This window comes from Calonectris borealis, chromosome 14 (assembly GCF_964195595.1).
Source record: "Calonectris borealis chromosome 14, bCalBor7.hap1.2, whole genome shotgun sequence".
In the NCBI taxonomy this organism is placed as follows: Eukaryota; Metazoa; Chordata; class Aves; order Procellariiformes; family Procellariidae; genus Calonectris; species Calonectris borealis.
The window spans coordinates 4,779,202-4,797,238 of NC_134325.1; the positions used below are offsets into that span (position 1 = coordinate 4,779,202).

An 18,037-nucleotide genomic window follows, 5' to 3' on the forward strand; every position below is an offset into this window, starting at 1 on the left:
GATAGCACAACTGTACCTCTAACATATGCTGCAACTCAATATTCCCCAGCAAGTCAGAGGCCTCCACGAATTACTGTTAAATTTGCCAAATGCTCTGTGGTTCATTTTCCACTACTAACATGGGAGACTGCGTTAAGAAGAACATGGTCAGGACACCTCCTCAGAGATGCTGTAGATTCACACAATATTGCATCCACGGAGGAGACACGAACATACTACAAATATACTCTAACATTACGCAAGCGAACAAATTCCACCTGCCCTCTTTGTGTCAGCTAGCTTAGCTCATTTTACCTTAATCTCCTGTCTCTCTTGACCATAACTGCATCCTCTATGTTTGTCCAGTGCATTACAGAAATGAAACCCTCTTGAAGATGCCTCTTTACAACAGGTAAAGCTATATAACAGTATGCAACCATTTCAGTAATGTCTTCTGGGCTTAAAATCAAATTGTATTAATTGCAAAGTTGCTGCAGTTTATACAGATTTCTTTAAATGTAACAGTTTCTATTCCTTGTGTCCTTGTCTGCACCTTACACCTCCTACTGATGTTAATACCGTTTCCAAGTCACTCATCTCCGAGTGTGACACCCATGTGTTTGGCCATTTGTCAGCACATCTACACCGCTCAATGGAGCGGATACCCCAAAACTGCCCCCACGAAGGCTAACTAACAAACAAAAGGAGCGTAGCACAGTCACCGTGCCAGGACAGCTCTTGTTGTTTGGGAGGGAGGCTAGCCTGAGTGTACGAGCTGTTCTTCCCTCTTGCATTCGCACAGCTCACTGACCTCAGGTGTGAAGTCAAATACTCTTATTCAGCTGAAAATTACACCGTTTTTCATGCTAATATTTCTGGTGCAATACTACATCAAATTTTTTTGTGAAGTCCACTGCTAAATGGACAGATCCCAAAGCTTCACTTCATGTCAGCTGTCACAGTTACCTCCTCTGACTCTCAGGATCTACCAGGCATAATGTGGGTGCTCCAAACCTGTGCAAGTGGCTCTAGGGCATTGTACTGCTGTTCAAGAGCATATATTATTTCACCCTTAACCAAAGGCTTTAGTTATTTTCTTTGTACACACTTACAATATTTGATTGAGAGGTATCTCAGTTCCTTCCCTTGATCATGTTAGCTTTCCATCTAACCTTAAGACTCTACTGTAGAGAAGCAGCAAAGTAAAGGAAAATCATACTAAATCCTAAAGTAACTCTACTTTGATCTGCCTGGCCTCTCCATGCTTTCCAAGAATCTTGGCCAATATCTTGGCTTTAAAAATACGTTCCAGTAACTCACTATTTTAAGCTCTTATGATACCAGAGCCATGTAATAATTCACTGGGCAGAAAGCCTCCCACAGGCATTTAAATATTGAAAATTCTCATGTGCCAGATATGGTCCCTTTTGTGCTTTTTCAGCATGTGGTGTATGACCCAGACAGAGAGATCACAGCTAGAAAAGTCTTACCTCTGATGATCTCTTGGGGGCTACTGCTAGCTTGGGAGCCTTTATGGGTAAGGTTAGTTAGAACAAATCTAAAGCTATCCTACTCCACATAACTGGCCTACAGCAGTCATTGTAAAAAGAGAGAGTAGAAGTTCAGCCACAGGTCTCTTTGCCAGGCTGGCTTTAAGTTTAATGATTAGGTTTCTACCAGAATGAAAGTTTTCATTTAGAAGATAGTTGAAATGCCAGAATATGAGACAGCGATTTCTCTTTAACACAGACAATGACCACATTGGTCCCTTTGCGCATTTTCTAATTAAGTTAATGGAAAGACAAGTTATATGGATCTCTAAGGAGATAATAATTTAGAAAATCTAGATTGACAGGCAGTTGTTGAAGCTATTTGGTTGCCTAAGAACTCTGTGGGACTGTTCTGTGCGTCTATTCTGCAGGCTGTCTGTATAACCAGGATTTGAAATGCCTGTAATTTAGCAGCTCTACCCCAACAACACTTTTTTTCCCCAAGAGACTATTGTACCAATCTATCCCTTTCTAGACAAGTGATAATTGGAGCCGGGTTGGAATCCTCTATTCCTTTACACAAATAAGCTCTACTGTTCCATAAGCTACAAAAGCATAATATTCAAAGAAATAGATGTGTTTCTATGGCTCTATACAAGTTCCACTTATTTTCACATCATTTCACTACACTGGCATCTGCAAGCAGCTTTCAGTGTCGAGATGGTATCCCTCACTATGAACAGCCCTCTTTGCACAGTCGTAGGAAGATCAGCACGCCAAGCCTGTAATGAAAGAAGGTTTCCTTCTATTCTAAGTGCCATGTCAAAGGTGCATTTGGCATTGTCCCATTTCCAGACATTAGCAATATGTAAAACTTAATCACTGGACCAGAAGGACACTGCTGTCAAAGCCCCCTGTGCATCATAAAAAATCCTTGTGTCCTGAAAGTTACTCTAGATGAGACACAAAGGAGCACAAGGGCTACATGAGCACCCTTGGTGGGGTAGGTAAAAAATATTGTAAAATGAACAGCCTGGGTTAATTTGCTATGGCAAAAAAAATTATAGTAGTCTGAAGGTCAAATGGAATGAAAACATGTTTTTAATCTTCTTATCTACTTATAAATCACTGATATTTTAGGTCTGCTAAAGTCATTTATAGAGATTTTCACATAGCAAGGTGGCATGCCTGTCATATATTGACTTACATTTACCTTCCATAATTTTGTGAATTCCCAGAATGGTATTTTACATGTGGAGTCACCAACATCTGGGCCTGTTATACTGTAAACCAAGGTACAGCCAGTTTACAGGAGAATTCTGGTGACTGAGAGACATCTATCAACAGTTCTTCAATATTTCTGTCATTGTCCTCCAACAGATCCTCACCTAGTGTAAGATGTAGGCAGATAACCTACTAAATCCTTCTGCTGAACTGAGGAAATAGGTAAGCCCCTCTCTCAACCCAATTTTGGGATCAACTCCTTTCATCCTTTAGTATATACTGACTTAGTGTTTTTTCCCCAGCTACAAGCCTAGGTCCTTCTTCCATACACATGGCCAGAAAGGTGGCTTTTCAGTGAGGAACATGAAACGTGCCTGTAGTCTGCATGACCTATTCTGACCATTGGTAACGAACAGCATCTCAAGCTGGATGAGCCGCCATTTTTTCCTTTACATACCAATTTTTTTTGCATCAACCTATTTTCTTAACTAGCACAGGGTAGGCAATCTGGAGAAAGCAAACGAAGACCAAAACTTACCATCCGATTCGGAGGCTGCTCTGAAAATCAAGTAGCTGCTGGGAAGAGGCTGAGTGATCGAACCAACATTTTCTCCTTTTGGGCCCTGGAAATGCACACAGAAAAAAACACTAAGGCAGAGAAGATGCAATGGACCGTTCAACGTCTTTCTACCCTTCCTGGGCAGAGTGTGTATGTTTGTGATAGGAAAGAAGGAAGGAGCAGATGGAGTAATTTAGAGAGACTCATTAGTAATTACAATATTGCTGCTGCAGCTCCAAAGCAGTGATGAGCTCTGACGTAAATGGGGCTTGGTCTAACCTACGCTCAGCCCAAAACCTACTCTGTTTATTCAGATCCTCAGGAATAGAAGAATCTCATTCCTGTCGCTTGGGACAAAAGCAGTCCAATATTTGCTATTAGCCATCCTTGTGCAACACCTGAATGGACTGTTCAATGCGGTGCACATCGAGTCTGTCTGCAACCTGACACACTAGCCATGAAACGTCCTTTATGTGTCACCATAAAAATGGCAGAGCCCACACCTTATGCTGTGAGTGCCTCTAGCAGAGAGGTAATGGCAGCTTTTCTGGAAGGAAACAAATGGGAAACTCCATCCTGCAAACCCGTCTGTGGGAAAGGAGGAGACAGAGAAAACCACAGGCTGAGGACCAAAGCTCTCCCAGGATGGGCATGTGCTGCTGGGTTGCAGCCCTTCACCTCTACGTCCAGACCCTTTGAGAACATTTATGCCATGGTGCCTGGGGTGATGGCAACTTCAGGCTTTAACAAAAACAGGCTTTGCTTGTTTATGCTGCCTTTAGTTTAGGAGCTGTGGCAAAAAAGATTATAGTGTCTTGTAAACATCCTGCCACAATCCCTTCAGCATGACCCTCCAGAAATTATTCCCAGGGAGGCAGAGTCCATCTTGGATTAGGCACTTCTTTGAGCAGAACCACAGGCTCCCATCTTGATCTCCTCCCTGTTTTCTCCTCTCTTGAGCTCCAGAAGCTGCTAAGAAAAAGCAATTCCTGTACCCGGTGAGCACAGCTTCATACTCTCCATGGTATGTACTTTATGCCACGACCTGGCTGAAATAAATAGGAGTCCCTCCTCCTCCCTTGCATTTCCAAATGCCAGCCCCCTTCAGTTCCTTCTCTTCCTCACTTCGTAACAAACAACATGAAAGCAGATCCTTTTTCAAATACGCAGACATCATGTCAGAAATAAATGCAGAGCAGAAAATATCACCAATACTTGCATGACCTCTATGTCAACTGCAGGGTGGAACAAGCAGTTTTCTCCAAGATGCTCCTGTATACAAGTGTCTGGTAGTTAAATGGTGGTTTTATATGGATTTTTGTTTTTGAGTTCCACTCAGGAAACCAAAATTCGGAAAGAATGAAGAGTGCAAGCATAGGACAAGCATCAAATTGTATCTGAGTCTACGCCACGAAGATGCAGCGCTGAGAAGACAATAGTCTCCAGTCTAGCTTCTTGTCTTCGCATCTGCAGAGTTCTGCTGCTGCCAGGAGAAATTGGGATCCTTGTTATTCACTTCTTCTTCCGCTCCCCTCTCCCACAAGAGGTTCACAAAATTAAGACTGTTTAAAGGCGTAATAGTCAGGACTGGCAAAGTTGAGATTTGATTAGTAAACCAGAGCAGAGCAGCTTAAGATATTACTAGTGACATTAATGCAATCAGGCATCATTCCCGATGGCATTTTTCCTTTCAGTAGCTTGCAGCTGAGCAGGGTGTTCGAGAACTGTTGATAACACCATTACTTGTGTTTTCAGTGCAGAAGTTGGTATTTGTTCTGTTGGAGGAAAACCCCTCACAACCAAACAGTGCAGATCCAGAGAAGGAGGGAGAAGGGAAGGAGGGAATAACACAAGGTTTTAACAGACATTTAGGCATGTGGATAAATACAAGGAGCAGCCAGATCACTCTGAAAGGAAATGTATTCAATAGCAAGGCATGCTCATACATGGAGGGGGCTGTTTCCCACAGAAAGAAGAGGAGAAGAAGAAAAGAGAGGAGGCCATAAAAATAAAGTCAACATCTCCATAGAGTAAATGAGGTTCTGTACCTGCACGACAGAGATAATGATGCTTTCTGTCTCCCAGCCTTTGAGCATCGTGCCTGTTTAGAGTCTAAGACCTCCAAGACAATGACCATCTCTCACTAAAAGTGAGTGTTATCCCTGCTACACTAGGACCTGGAGCTCAGCTGCAGCCTCTAGACAGTACAACTAAGAAAGCATCATCTTCAGATCATTCCTGTTTTTACATTTGATTTGAGACTCAAAAGGCATCATCAAACAGGGGTTGATTAGGCTTTGAAAAATGGAGTGGACTCACACTGTTTTAGATAGTATGACAAGACATCTAGTCTTGGAGAGTCATAAAGCAAAGCTTAAAAAAGGGGAAAAAATCCCCTTCATTAACAGTACTGTGGATAACTATAAGGATGAAGATGAAACTGTGTTGTATTATGGAGTAGAACAAACAACTGTAAAAGCAGCAAACCCATTACTAGAACTTCTTTCTTTAAAGGAATGACTCAAAGTTCTTAAAATCAACAAAATTCAAATTATATATATTCCCAGATTCAGCGGGCCTGATCCCAACTCATTTAGCACTCTAAATAAATGTCAGAACAAGCTGCAGTCAATACAAGCCTTCCCATAGTACGCTGTTCAGCTAGCTTCTGAGCAAGCTTAAAGGGAAATATGAACTATTCCAGGACAAATTTTTGGGACACCTGGGCAAACCCTGCTAGCTGATAGCCCTACACTCCCTCTGCGAAGCAAGAGGACAGACACCTACACCCTCACACTAATTACTAGACTGGCATTCCCCAGTCTCCTGCAGTCATTTCGGCAGTAAGTCTCTTCCCTGAAGCAGCGTGGGATCACGCTGTCTTCACACGATGGAGAAAGTGCCTCTGTGGCAGTATTGGGAGTGTGCGGGGGAAGCTTTTCTTACTGCTGCTTGCGCTGCTGACTGACTTTGAGATCTTGGTGGTTTTAGCCTTGGGTTTACAAAGGCCTGGGCAGAGCAAATAGGTAAAAGGTCTAATCCGTTTGCACTGTGAAGGAGTTTCAGGCTAAAACTCTCAAAAAGCCAGGGAAGCAGTGTAGAATAAAGGACTCTCTCCCCTCAGCGATATGCTTCTAAGATGGCTTGAGACACCAGAGAGCTTTATAGGAAAAACAGTTCCCTGGTGCATATATTTAGCTTTCAACTGTAAGTAATGGTCTTACATCTTACCTACCTACCATTTGAAAGGTGCCCCAAAATTTCATCCTGCTCTTAACTGAAGTTGAATGCCTGCACATCAAATTTAATTGGCTAGCACAACTATAAATGCTTAGGGCAGTGCTTGAACCAGACGTTTGTTCCAGGGCTGAACCCCGCAATTAGATCCAAACATCTGCTGAGCAGCCAGGCCACGTACAAAGCCAACACGTACAAAGGTGCTCATTAATTACCCTGAGTTAGCGGCAAATCCGCTGGATTTGGAGTCAAAGCTGGACCATCAAATCTAGTCTGGAAAATCCTTGAAAATTTCAGAAGCCATTTTAGTCAAAAGTGAAAGTTGTTTAGCCAGATCTTATTTCTATTGTGATGGACAGTAACTTGGGTTTTTTGCTTAAGCTCGGGCTAATCTATATTTAATGAGAAATAGGCTTTCTTTGCACAGTTATACATAACCAATTTAGATCAGTCAGTTCTGCTCCCATTGCTTTAAAAGAAGGCCATGAAATGACATAAAACGAAACAGTATTTTTAGCAGTTTCAGCCTTAAACTGTTGTCAGAGTGCAGACAGCTTCTTTGACGTCAAGCAGTTCACTGGTGGATTTCTTCTTGATGTGTATTTTGGTGTTCACCTTGTGGCTGAAAGCATCTATCACACATAACAATCCAGGCTGAACTCAGGTTTCAGGAAATATCCTCCTATGCAGCTCAAATGTAGCTTTCTAAATATCTGTCTCAAGTGACTTAGAATATTACTTTGACTGTAAAATTCAAATCTCTTGGGACTTCCTCTAGTACGCAAACATTTTCAGAGATATATTCCCTTCATATTTAATATATTAATGCCTATTTGTCAAGTATTTTCTCAAAAGACACAAGAATTAGATAAACATACACCTGCACAAATACATATATATATTGACAAAATATCCTCTTTCTTTTGGATGATTCATATTAAGGGAAGGGCATTCTAGCACAACACTTACGATCTGTAAGTGACACTAATTTAAGTACCTGACTGCACTTTTGATTCCACTTTTTCACTACCTCTCCTGACTGTGCTTTGCAGAAGAATTCAGTTGACCTGTCAAGTCACAAGGAATTTTGTTGTTGATGGGCAGTAAATGATCGACAATCTTCTTGGGTGCATGCTCTGAATTAAAAAAGCATCAAAACTGTCAAAACTGAGTAAGAAGCAAGGTAGCAATGAAACCTTTGGGACTTAAAGCAAAAGCAATGCATCTAGGCACAGATCAGAGCTGAGCTACTGTCACAAAACAGCAGCTCTTGCCCCTGGTTGTTGAGGTTTATTTCAACTCTCTCCTCCTACCTTATTAAAAATTGCAAGACTTTTTATGATTGTATAGCTGTGTTTAAAACTATTCAATTAACTGCAGGGATGAGCAGGAGTGAGTCTGCTTGATCTACTCCCACAGGGCTTCCCCTCCATTTTGTTAGATCTTCTGATGCCAATGACAAACGCCTTCATCACTCTCGCATGAGTCTTTCCAAGGAGATTTACTCTGCTGACCACCTTGCAGCAAGGCACTAGCTTGTAATGCCTTGCTTACACTGGTGATGTCTCCTCGAGAATTTATGTGTGCAATAACTCTGCTGAGTCACTGTTTTTAATGGGGAAACAAGAGTTCAAGACCATTTAAGTTTTGTTTTCAGGGTATCCAACAGATGTTGCTCTCAGTGCCTCTCAGGAGGTACTGGGGTCTTCCTCTTTGCTCTTAGGCATTAGATAATTTTTTTTTTTTGCCTATTCTTAAAGGAAAGAAGAAAAATAAATGCAGCTCTTAAAAATTTGCAGGGAGTTATTTTAAGAAGTGTGAGAAACTATTAATCATTTGCGTTACAGGGAGATCCAAAAGTCACTGCAGCAGCTACCGTGTGTACAGGAAGAGACTGTCTCAGCCTGTGAGTAACAACAGACTGAAGAACAACTCAAAGTAAAGGGGAGAAAACCTTGCTATTTCCTCTTCAAAGAAGAGAAAATTAAGGCAACCTATCCATAGTCACACTTTTGAGGAACAGTCAAGGCTTGAGCAGACCACTGAGTTCCAAGTCCATCGCAAACAAACCCAAACCTCAGAGGCATTAGGAAAAAAAAGTCAAATTAATTAATCTGGCTTTTGTCACTTTGCCAGCCCTATTCCAGTGTTGTGCAAAACATTTGGTGCTTTGTGTGTCCTTGTTTTGGGGAAGTCAGTTAATTGGGTCTATTCCTCATCTCTTTTTAAAGATGGAGGCCATGGCTTGATATAGCTTCTAGGTATTGATCTTTTTTCCTGCATTAACATGTTTCCCCTTTCCACAGTCTATGCATGCATCTATACACCAAGAATGACACATTTGTATAACTAATCACAATGCACCACGTTCCTTTTAGGTCATATCATGACCATGCTTTGGTGTCTTTAATCTTTTTATGCAGTCAATTCACCATCACTAACAGTAACTGAATAACTGCAAATCTAGATAATATAAATGCTAGTAATACTAGTGTTCAGACACTTTGGTAATCAAGAAGAGATTGTTCGACTCATCAGGATTGTTACCTTTACAGCCCAGATTGATTGGTCCAAAGGATGAAAAAGTTTAAAACAGAAGCCATCCTTTTTGGAGGGTCTCTCGATCAGCTCACAAGAATGGAGCAAGATTGTCCCAACCCACTGTCCGATCTTTGGCGTCTTATAAATCAGCAGCACTCCTGGTTTCAGAACACACCACAGCTTGGTCCAACTCTTGAGAGTCCCACGAATCTGGAGGGAAGCAAGGAGAGAACAGAAAGTTGCATTTATGTTGCTCCTTAAAAGAAAACCAGCATTTATTCAGTATTTATACAGTATTTCCAGTATGTGTTTCTCCCAAGGCCACACTATGATACACTTCCTTAGCAGAATACACTGCATTATCCGAACAGTCTTAGGGACCTCATAGCAAAATCCCAGACCTTGTAAATCTGGCTATCAGAATCTAGTCTTCATATTTTTATTACTGGCTTAGTGTTAGCAGCTTGCGTAATTTTTTAGGCAACCAGCACTGCTTGCCCATGTGAGAGTGATTTGTTAATAATCATGGAGGACACACCAATTAGAACATTGCATAGAAAAATGTTATAGCTAGTCTATCTCGATATATAAGTCATTTTAATAGTGATCTGCAGAACAGAGCTATTAATGGGTTTTGTCAAATACCGCATTTTTAAAAACACCTTCTCCAGCTGGTTTACTTCTCTGTCAAGCTCAATGCACGCTCTCTCTTGTATAGAAGACATTAAATCTGATAGCGTATATCAAAGATAACAGCTTTAAGAATGGGGAAGTTTCTCAGTAAGGTTAGATTTTGCCTAAGGTCTTCACGTCTTCAATGTACATAGGCCAAACCTCAAGTCTTAAGTCAGTGTTCTGTTTCTGTGGCCCGGCATTATTTGTTGCTGTGGCTGGAAATTTCCAGCCACAGCAAACATGCAACAGGTATTTTGTATTTTAAAAAATCTCTGCACAAGGAAAAATTACAGTTGTCGTCAGGTCCAATATGTTTCATTCTGTGCTGTGACAACGTAAAATCCAACTGTCAATAGAACAAGTTGTATCTGCCCATTTCCAGGCTGTTACTCTGTCTATTCGCTCTTCAGTACAAAAACACATCTACGGGAAGAGGCCAGCAGACTCTTTCAGAGAGGAAGAAAGAAAGAAACATCATCATTTTCTTTTGTATTATGCACTTTTTGAGACCTTGTTGCTACTTAAGGACACGGAATAGATGGATTGAGTTAGGTTAAGGTGGAAAGTAAATATTCCCCATAACTCCACTTTTATAGCAGTTATTTAAGTATTGCTTTACAGCAACTTCAACTCAAAATTATTCAGTCTTCCTTCACTCAAAAAAATGCTAGTGCGTAAGTCTCAGACACATCAACTACTCCTCACGTATTTTTTCCTACAGGCTCAGAAGCAGTGGTCTGTATTAAATACCTTCAGCCAGTCTGCTGTGATCACTACACTGGGATCCTTTAGAGCACTGAAGAGTTGTTTGGTAGCTCTTTTCTTCTCCTGTCTGTAATTTTTTTTTTGTACCTGGTCGAGAACAGAGAAAATATAGCAGCTGTAATCATGGCCTCTTTTGGGGAGGAAAGAACATGATGCATTAAGGACAGCTATGTATAGCACAGCTAGAACTTGACCCAGCACAGGTTCCCCAGAAATGAGCACAAGGAAGAACAAAAACATAACGAGATCACAGGTATTTTCTTTGCTCCTGAAGTTCCACTAGACATAATCTAATTTGGCTTTTCTTTGGGGGGAATGGAAAGAGGCTGTCCTCCCCACTCCCTCAAATTAAAGAGATTAAATCTAATTTAACCCATACCAAACTATTTATACTTTTGGTTTGGTAGACAAGCAAGTGTTCAAGCAATAATTTGCTCGGATTGCCTAGGCATAACCCTCCTAACAAGACCAATGAAGGATTACAATCCTCTTGAGGTCCCTAATGGCTCTGGAATATACGAACAGAGTGAAATAATTACACCGGTTTGTTCTGTTTGCAGTATATAATCTAATCCTGTATAAAGCCTGTAAATGCCGTTGGCCTATAATGACTCCTAGAAGAGTCGGAGGCTTCTCTGGGTCTTGGGAAATGACTCAGAGTAGTTCCCAATGGTTTGTTTGGAAGATACTACTTGTTTTGTAAAAGAAAGTCAGCTGATGCTGACTTGGCTGCTTTGCACATACCTTCAGTGTTTCCTTCTTCGTGAATTTGGCTGTGGGAGACACACACTCTTTGTCAGACCCATTGCAAAGCTTATATTCGATCTAAAAAAGAGGGAGAGAGGAAATAGGAATGTGTTAACATGAAGATGTTCAAGTTATGCTCTAATGAAGAGTTGTTGATATCTTTGAGAAATCCATGAAAGAGCTGATTGCAGACTTCAACAGCAGAACACTAGGCAGATGCAGAAAATGCATATTTGCAGCGCAGTCCAAACTTTCTTTTTATACTTATAGTTAGTTGGAAAATTCCCCACCAAATTTTTTTTTATTTCTCCCACGCAGACATTAATCTTGGTAAAATAAAAAAAAAACCCAAACAAAACCCCTATTCTTATTCCTAACTTTGAAAACTGCCCATCTTTTTTTCAGATCTGAAAGCATTCCAATTACTGGAATAAAAATTATGGGAAGCTGCTATAGATCTTTCAGAACTAAACCTGATATTGGCAATGGCTGTTGCCCTAGCTGAAAAGTCCAGAAACATGAGTGGGCAAGAAATTACCTAATCATGTTACAGTTAATGCAGGAAATCATCATCATCTTGGCCTTGCGAAGCGAGGCACAAAATATACAGTCACTTCAAATCATGTTTGATAGTGTCAGTGCTGTTTAAATTAATTTTCAGAGGCTGCAGACTGATCTCATGATTCTGCTGATGGGCTGAAAAAATGTTTTACTTTTGTTAGACATGGTCACAATATTACTGTTCCCAAAATAATGTACACTTAGAGAGTATAGCTCTCCGGAGCCCAGCTCATGACAAGGACTCCTACTTGGATAGGTACTGTCAGCATTGTCCAAAATCTGGGGAGGGTTAGTGGCGCAAGGATTATGGTACAGTCTGGACTCTGCAACTTTTTATGTGACCTTGGGGAATTTACTTTCTCTCTCTGTACCTCTTCTCCTTCCAACCTTTCATGTGTCTGATGCATCCAGATTGTGATCTTTTGGGGTCATGCACTATCTCTCCTACTCATGCATGACAGTTTTATAAAAAAGCTCAGACCTTGGCCACCTTCATTTAATGAGTATGACACAAAAATGAGCTGTACTAAGGAAAAAATGTATCAAATATAGTTCCCATTCATAAATTCACTGCTATGATATGAAACAAACCCACTGGGCTCTCAGACTCTCCCTCCTTTATGTCATGAGTTGATGTGATCGTTTTACAGTGCCTTCAGTTTTGAGAGACCCACTTTCTTTTTCCCTCTCAGTGACACAAAAACCTCTCCGGCTACTATAGCCACAAACCATGCGGAACGTTAGCGTGAGCAGGAAAACATTTAACGACAGCCGGATCGGTCCTTTTCACACGACTTAGATAAAAACACGCAAATGCATGACCAGATCACAGCAAACAGGCCATCAACTATGCTTTGGAGACTGTGGCAGGAACAAAAACGGGAGATAAGTGTGCATGCTCAACTGAGCAAAACTCTTTGTGGATGATGCAGGATTAGAAATTAGGGGCAGAAGGTGCAATTTGCAACAGAGCCAGGGTCACTGTAGAACCTATTACTTGTTCTCACATACCCTTACAATAGTCTTTTACTAAAAACAAAACTACACTTAAGAATAAATAGAGAAATGAAAACTCTATGATGGCACATAAAGACCAATGAAGTCCCTGATCTGACTGTCCAGTTTACAAGTCAACTTGGCATTGGATCCACTCAAAGAAAATGCCAGTGCTTGGACTCCTGCAAACTATTCAATATTTGTCATTTTTGTTTTAATAGAAAGCTAAGCCTGCCTCCTCCACCTGCAATGCAGTCTCTGATGCATATTTTGTATTTCTATGCATGGGACTTCACTGTAAAAAACACAAGATTTATGGTGGGGACCACCGCACAGATTGATGCCTGAGCAGAGAATTGTGCCCACAGAGTCTTTGTCACATTTCAAAGGGCAGTGGTAGATATTTGGGAGATATGCTATAAGCTTTTCTTTATGAGGAAACATTTCTAAGTGCTTAAATGCCTCTGAGCAAGAATCCTTCAGAATTATTAGGAGATTATGCTTTCATGATTCAAGATGTGTGTCCTCTGAAACTGGTCAGTAGAATTCTCCCCCCTTCTCCCAGTTAGCAGTTAGTCCTGTCCTTGAGATTAAACTATGAGCCAACTGTTTATTGGTAATTTCACTCTCTCCAGCCCGAGAGATCAGACATAGAGAGAAACACTGCGTACTATTCCTCATTAGCCAGCGTGAGAAGCAGAAAAAGCACAGATGCCCCCGAGATTCTAGGAAATCCTGCTCAGGTGTCTGCAAAGCATCAGGGTATAATGAATGTTTTTTGCTTAACAAATTAAAACATGCTACAGTCACTTGTTGTCTAGACAATTACATCTTAGCACTTATATAAAGAATAAAATTTTGGCCCCTAAGCCCAGTTGGCTCGAGGAAATTTACTTGAAGATGAATTCAGAAAGGTTTCCAACGACCGCCGCAAACCATGCAAACCTGAGCCTTAAACCCGCGGCTCGTGGGGAACCGGCATTAACACAGACAGAGGCACTGTCACTGCTCTACCAGCCACACCTGCCTCCTCCTTGGATTCTCTCTGGGTCATGCTAAAAATAAAGTTAAACAACCACAAGACTTCAAACCTGGGACGTTTACACAGAGAGACATTGATTCTGCCTCTTCAGGAGAGCTGACTCGTAGCTCCGTGACCAAGGACACTGCATGCCTGACGCCAGCCGATACTGCTATGCATGTTATAAAGCCGCAGCACACAACAGCGGATGAAGGGATAATCTCCCCTTACACCACCATAACCTTTAGGAGCTCAAGAAATACAGTAAAACTTGTCTGAAATCATTACAAACTGGTCTTTCACCTGCTGGATTAACAGCCTTGGAGGCTGCTGCAGTGGGCTCCTGAACCACTGTGCTGCTTCCTTCAGGCACTGCCTCCCCCATGTCTGAGCTGCGTCAGCCACACTGAATTTGCTAACCTTGCCTGTAAAGGGAAACACAGCCACAGGGATGGTGCACGCTAAGACAGGCTTAAGAATGGATGAGAAAGAAGCAGTAGCGTAAGTCCCTCACTGCCTGCACAAGAATTTCTAGGCACAGGAGAATAAATATTTATGCTGCCATGTCCCAAAAACTGTGAAGTACCAGCTGTGTGATGAATAGCGCAGCTCCCTGAGATGGTTGTAAACTGACAAAGCTTTATGAAGAGAGAGAAAATTTTACTAAAACCAAGCCATGGTTTTAACTAGGAGCCACGGACAAGCTTGCAGATGTGCCTGACCTGGAACTTTGGTTTTCGGGAACTTGATGCTGTTCCCCAGTTCCTTTTTTAATGAGGCAAACTGATTGCTTCTCCCTGCTGACTTTGCTTCTTTTTATGAGGATGCATCATCACAGATCCTAAATAGCAGTTTGTTTGCAGGTGATCTCCAGATCTACAGAGTGAAAAGCATTACATTTCCAGATTTAAAGTTCCTGCCTTTTCACAGGAAAGCTGGGATCTAAGGCCCCAGGACTGCATACCACAGGCCCCCACGATGCTGATAGCAACGTACAGCTCCTCCAGGTATAACCTGCTAAGTGACTTGAAGTAATACGATTTCATGTTTTTACATGAATCTGTCTTAATAGTTTTGATTGTACTTTGTGGCATATATAAGATTCAGTAAATCCGGGCCATCAACCCTAAAGATCCCGAAGACATAGCAGTGTCTTACATCACTAAGACACATCAAGAGCATTTAATGACGTCCTTCTATTGTCCTGCCTTTCTCAGCCTGGCAGAAAACTAAGAGAAGCCATTTGTCATCACAGCAAATCTTTCAAGGACATTGGGATAACGCTTGTGCAGGATATCAGAATTTGGCTCCCTCTCTCTGCAGCAACATGTAAACAATATTAACCAGAGATGAGACTTTGTGCAGTGGGAGGATAGGGAATTTGTGTCCTTTTTAAAATGAAAAAAACCACTGGAATAATCTAATAAGAAAGCAATATGTATGTTTTCTACATACTGGCTCTCATAAGGAGGGAAGACTGTTAATCTGCCAAAAACTTTTACCAGGGCATGCAGCAGCACTTGCAGGGGTAGGAAACTGTTGTCCCTCTTTAGTACTCTAACCAGATCTGTCCTTTCCAGGACTGAGTGATGACCTTGCTGGCTGATGACGAGCTGTACTGTACTCAGAGACATACTTTTTATCCCTGTTAAGTTTCTGTTCCCTTTCATCTCAGTCATGTAGCTCTGCAGATCCACTGCTGATTGTTAGCAGTTATGACAATACCCTTACACTTCTGCTAGGCTTTGTAAGAGAGCATACAGAGTCCTCACAATAGTGCTATTCTGATCCAGTGTCTTTTTGGTGACTTCATTTCCAAGAGGAACCAAATCATTTCACAGAAAAACAGTCTGTGATCGACTCTGGGGGATGGCAGCCCATCAGCATGCCGTGCCTTGGATAACAGCAAGAGGAACATCCTGTTGTTTAGCACAAGCAATCCTTGCTGCACAGGAGGAACACAAAAAATGTGTAATGAGGGACAAATAGACAGAATTATTCCAAGTCAGAAACATTTAAATAAAGTAATTCTCAAGAGGTGATCTGCATGTTAACAGGAGTGACAGCTTACAAGTCGCTCTTTTTTCTTCATTGCATCCAAGTGAGAGAAAGACGAAATCAGATGGGAATTTGAAGGCAGAACAAAAGCTGGGGTCATAAGTTATGTTTCACAAAAGCAAAAATAGTCATCACATGGGAGACACATCCTTGCTCACATGTAATTTCTCCGTATCTTTTCCATGTATAATTGCTACAGATCTGTATCTGCAGAAATAAAAGAAATGAAACGAAAGTTCCTGAAATAGTATAAACACTATGGAAAAGCTGGGTTTAACATTAGAAGTGAAGAGCTATCAGGCAACTCCAAATATCAAGTTATACTACAGTTTAGTGGAACACTTTGCTCCATTGCATCAGATTATAGTAATTAATGAAAAAATCACAGACCTCATGGGATTGGTACATGATCATTTAAGTGTGCCTTTCGTGGGAAGAACGTTCTGCAAGTTTAGAATATTTAAAGAACATTTTAGGGGAGATGGGAAATTGCACACTGAGAAAGATGCTGTTTCATATAACTGATACAATTGTAGTGCTAAGCAGAAATCCGAAGCAAAGCTTTGCTTTCCCCTCTAGCTGTAGGTACAGCTTTTGTTCCTAGGCTGAGTTTAAACAAACCAAGAAAGTGAGCAATGAAAAACAATTGGACTTTCAGCTTAAAATATGCTTTGCTAAATTGTTTAATAAACCATTTCAATTTTAGGACCTCCATTTACCCTCATCTCCCCCATCAAAAACACTAAAGTAAGAAATTATGATCACCAGTGACCCAAGGTGACATGATAGGACTGCTGTGGCTTACCCAAAGTTATCAACTTCGAGACTTCTTTTCTGTAAGCAAACAGTTACCGCTGCCCACGTACCCCTCTGTGAGGCACCTGGGAGTTTCAGGGCTTGTATGCACATAAGTTCGGGATGCTCCATGTTTCCTATCCCTCAGTCCAAAATCCCACCCCTCTTCTATGTGATTTTTCCAGGATACTTCAGGCTACATCTCTGCTCACTTGAAATCAGCTGCAAAACCCTCTGTGGACAACAGAGATTACCCTAAAATGTTGCACATGGAATTGAATGTGTTCCTGGGTCAGGGCACAGGAACTGAGTGTAGGTCTTTCCACAACATCAACAGCATAAAGTGTGGTAATGAAAAGCCAGCAAGGGTCCAGCTAACCTGGAAAGGCCAGGTTCTCCTATAAAGCTGTGCTTGGCTCACACAGGGGATGTTTCACTCCTGAGCCTCTGCAAGCTGATTCCTGCAACATCTGGATCTCTCTGAAAACCGATTTCTCAACTTGCTGGCTAAGGGAGAAGGGAGAGGGAAAGGTACCCTTGTAGGTTGCCAGAGTTGTGGATCTTTTATGATAGTCCCAAATGTAACCATGGCTGGAATTAATGCAGAGGTTAAGAGCATGATTCATGGATCTAGAAGGATGAGCTTGAGACAGCATGGAAGTTGTAGCTTAAATCTCAAGTGATCAGTATGAGCTGTTTCAAACTACTTTGCAGCAAAACTAAATTTCTAGCAGCCACTTAGATTCATATTTCAGATTACAAATCACACAATAAAGACTTGAACAATTCAGGCATGTGGAAAAACTCATTCATGATGAACAAAGCAATCTAAACTTTGCCCTCTCATACATCATATAACTGTGCACGCAACAGCCACACTCCTACAATGTGGTAATTTTAGACTTCGTTGTGGCACTAGTGGGGGACTGAAAAGAGTGAAGTACCACTGAGAGCCAGCTTCAAGATTTTTCTGACTGTTCCTTAAAATACACTTCAATTCTTCATGGGCTCTGCATGCATATCAAGAGACCCCAGCTGCTCTCCAGACAGTAGAATAAATAGGTAAGCATAGGAAGGGAAAAAAGAGAAAATGCAACACTGCATACTGCAATAAAACATGCCTTAAAGGATGCTAACAGTGCCAAATGAGGCACAAAATGACAGAAAGGTATTTCCTGTCACTATCCGGTGTGTGCTAATTGCACTACCTGACTGCAGAAATGAGCTTGAGGTTTAGACACAGTTCTGTGATACTTTCACAGCCCACTATGAGCACTGGTCCCAGAAAACAAGGCTAAAGGGCTCTAAAAAAAAGAGAGAAACTAATATGAGAAACAATCTGAAATAAATAAGCTAATGATTTTTTTTTTCCATTGAAGAAAGAGATGA

At 41.3% G+C, this 18,037-nt stretch overlaps 1 protein-coding gene across 1 annotated transcript in view; it reads right to left on the minus strand.

Moving 5' to 3' along the window:
• The window catches only part of OSBPL5 (oxysterol binding protein like 5), a 179,814-nt gene that overhangs the window by 35,268 nt on the left and 126,509 nt on the right, over positions 1-18,037 (minus strand). The window contains exons 4-7 of the mRNA XM_075163037.1: positions 11,215-11,295; positions 10,456-10,557; positions 9,037-9,240; positions 3,232-3,316 (exon numbers count right to left, since the gene is read on the minus strand). Of these exons, the coding sequence (XP_075019138.1) occupies positions 3,232-3,316; positions 9,037-9,240; positions 10,456-10,557; positions 11,215-11,295 (472 nt within the window). The remainder of the gene's footprint in view (positions 1-3,231; positions 3,317-9,036; positions 9,241-10,455; positions 10,558-11,214; positions 11,296-18,037) is intronic.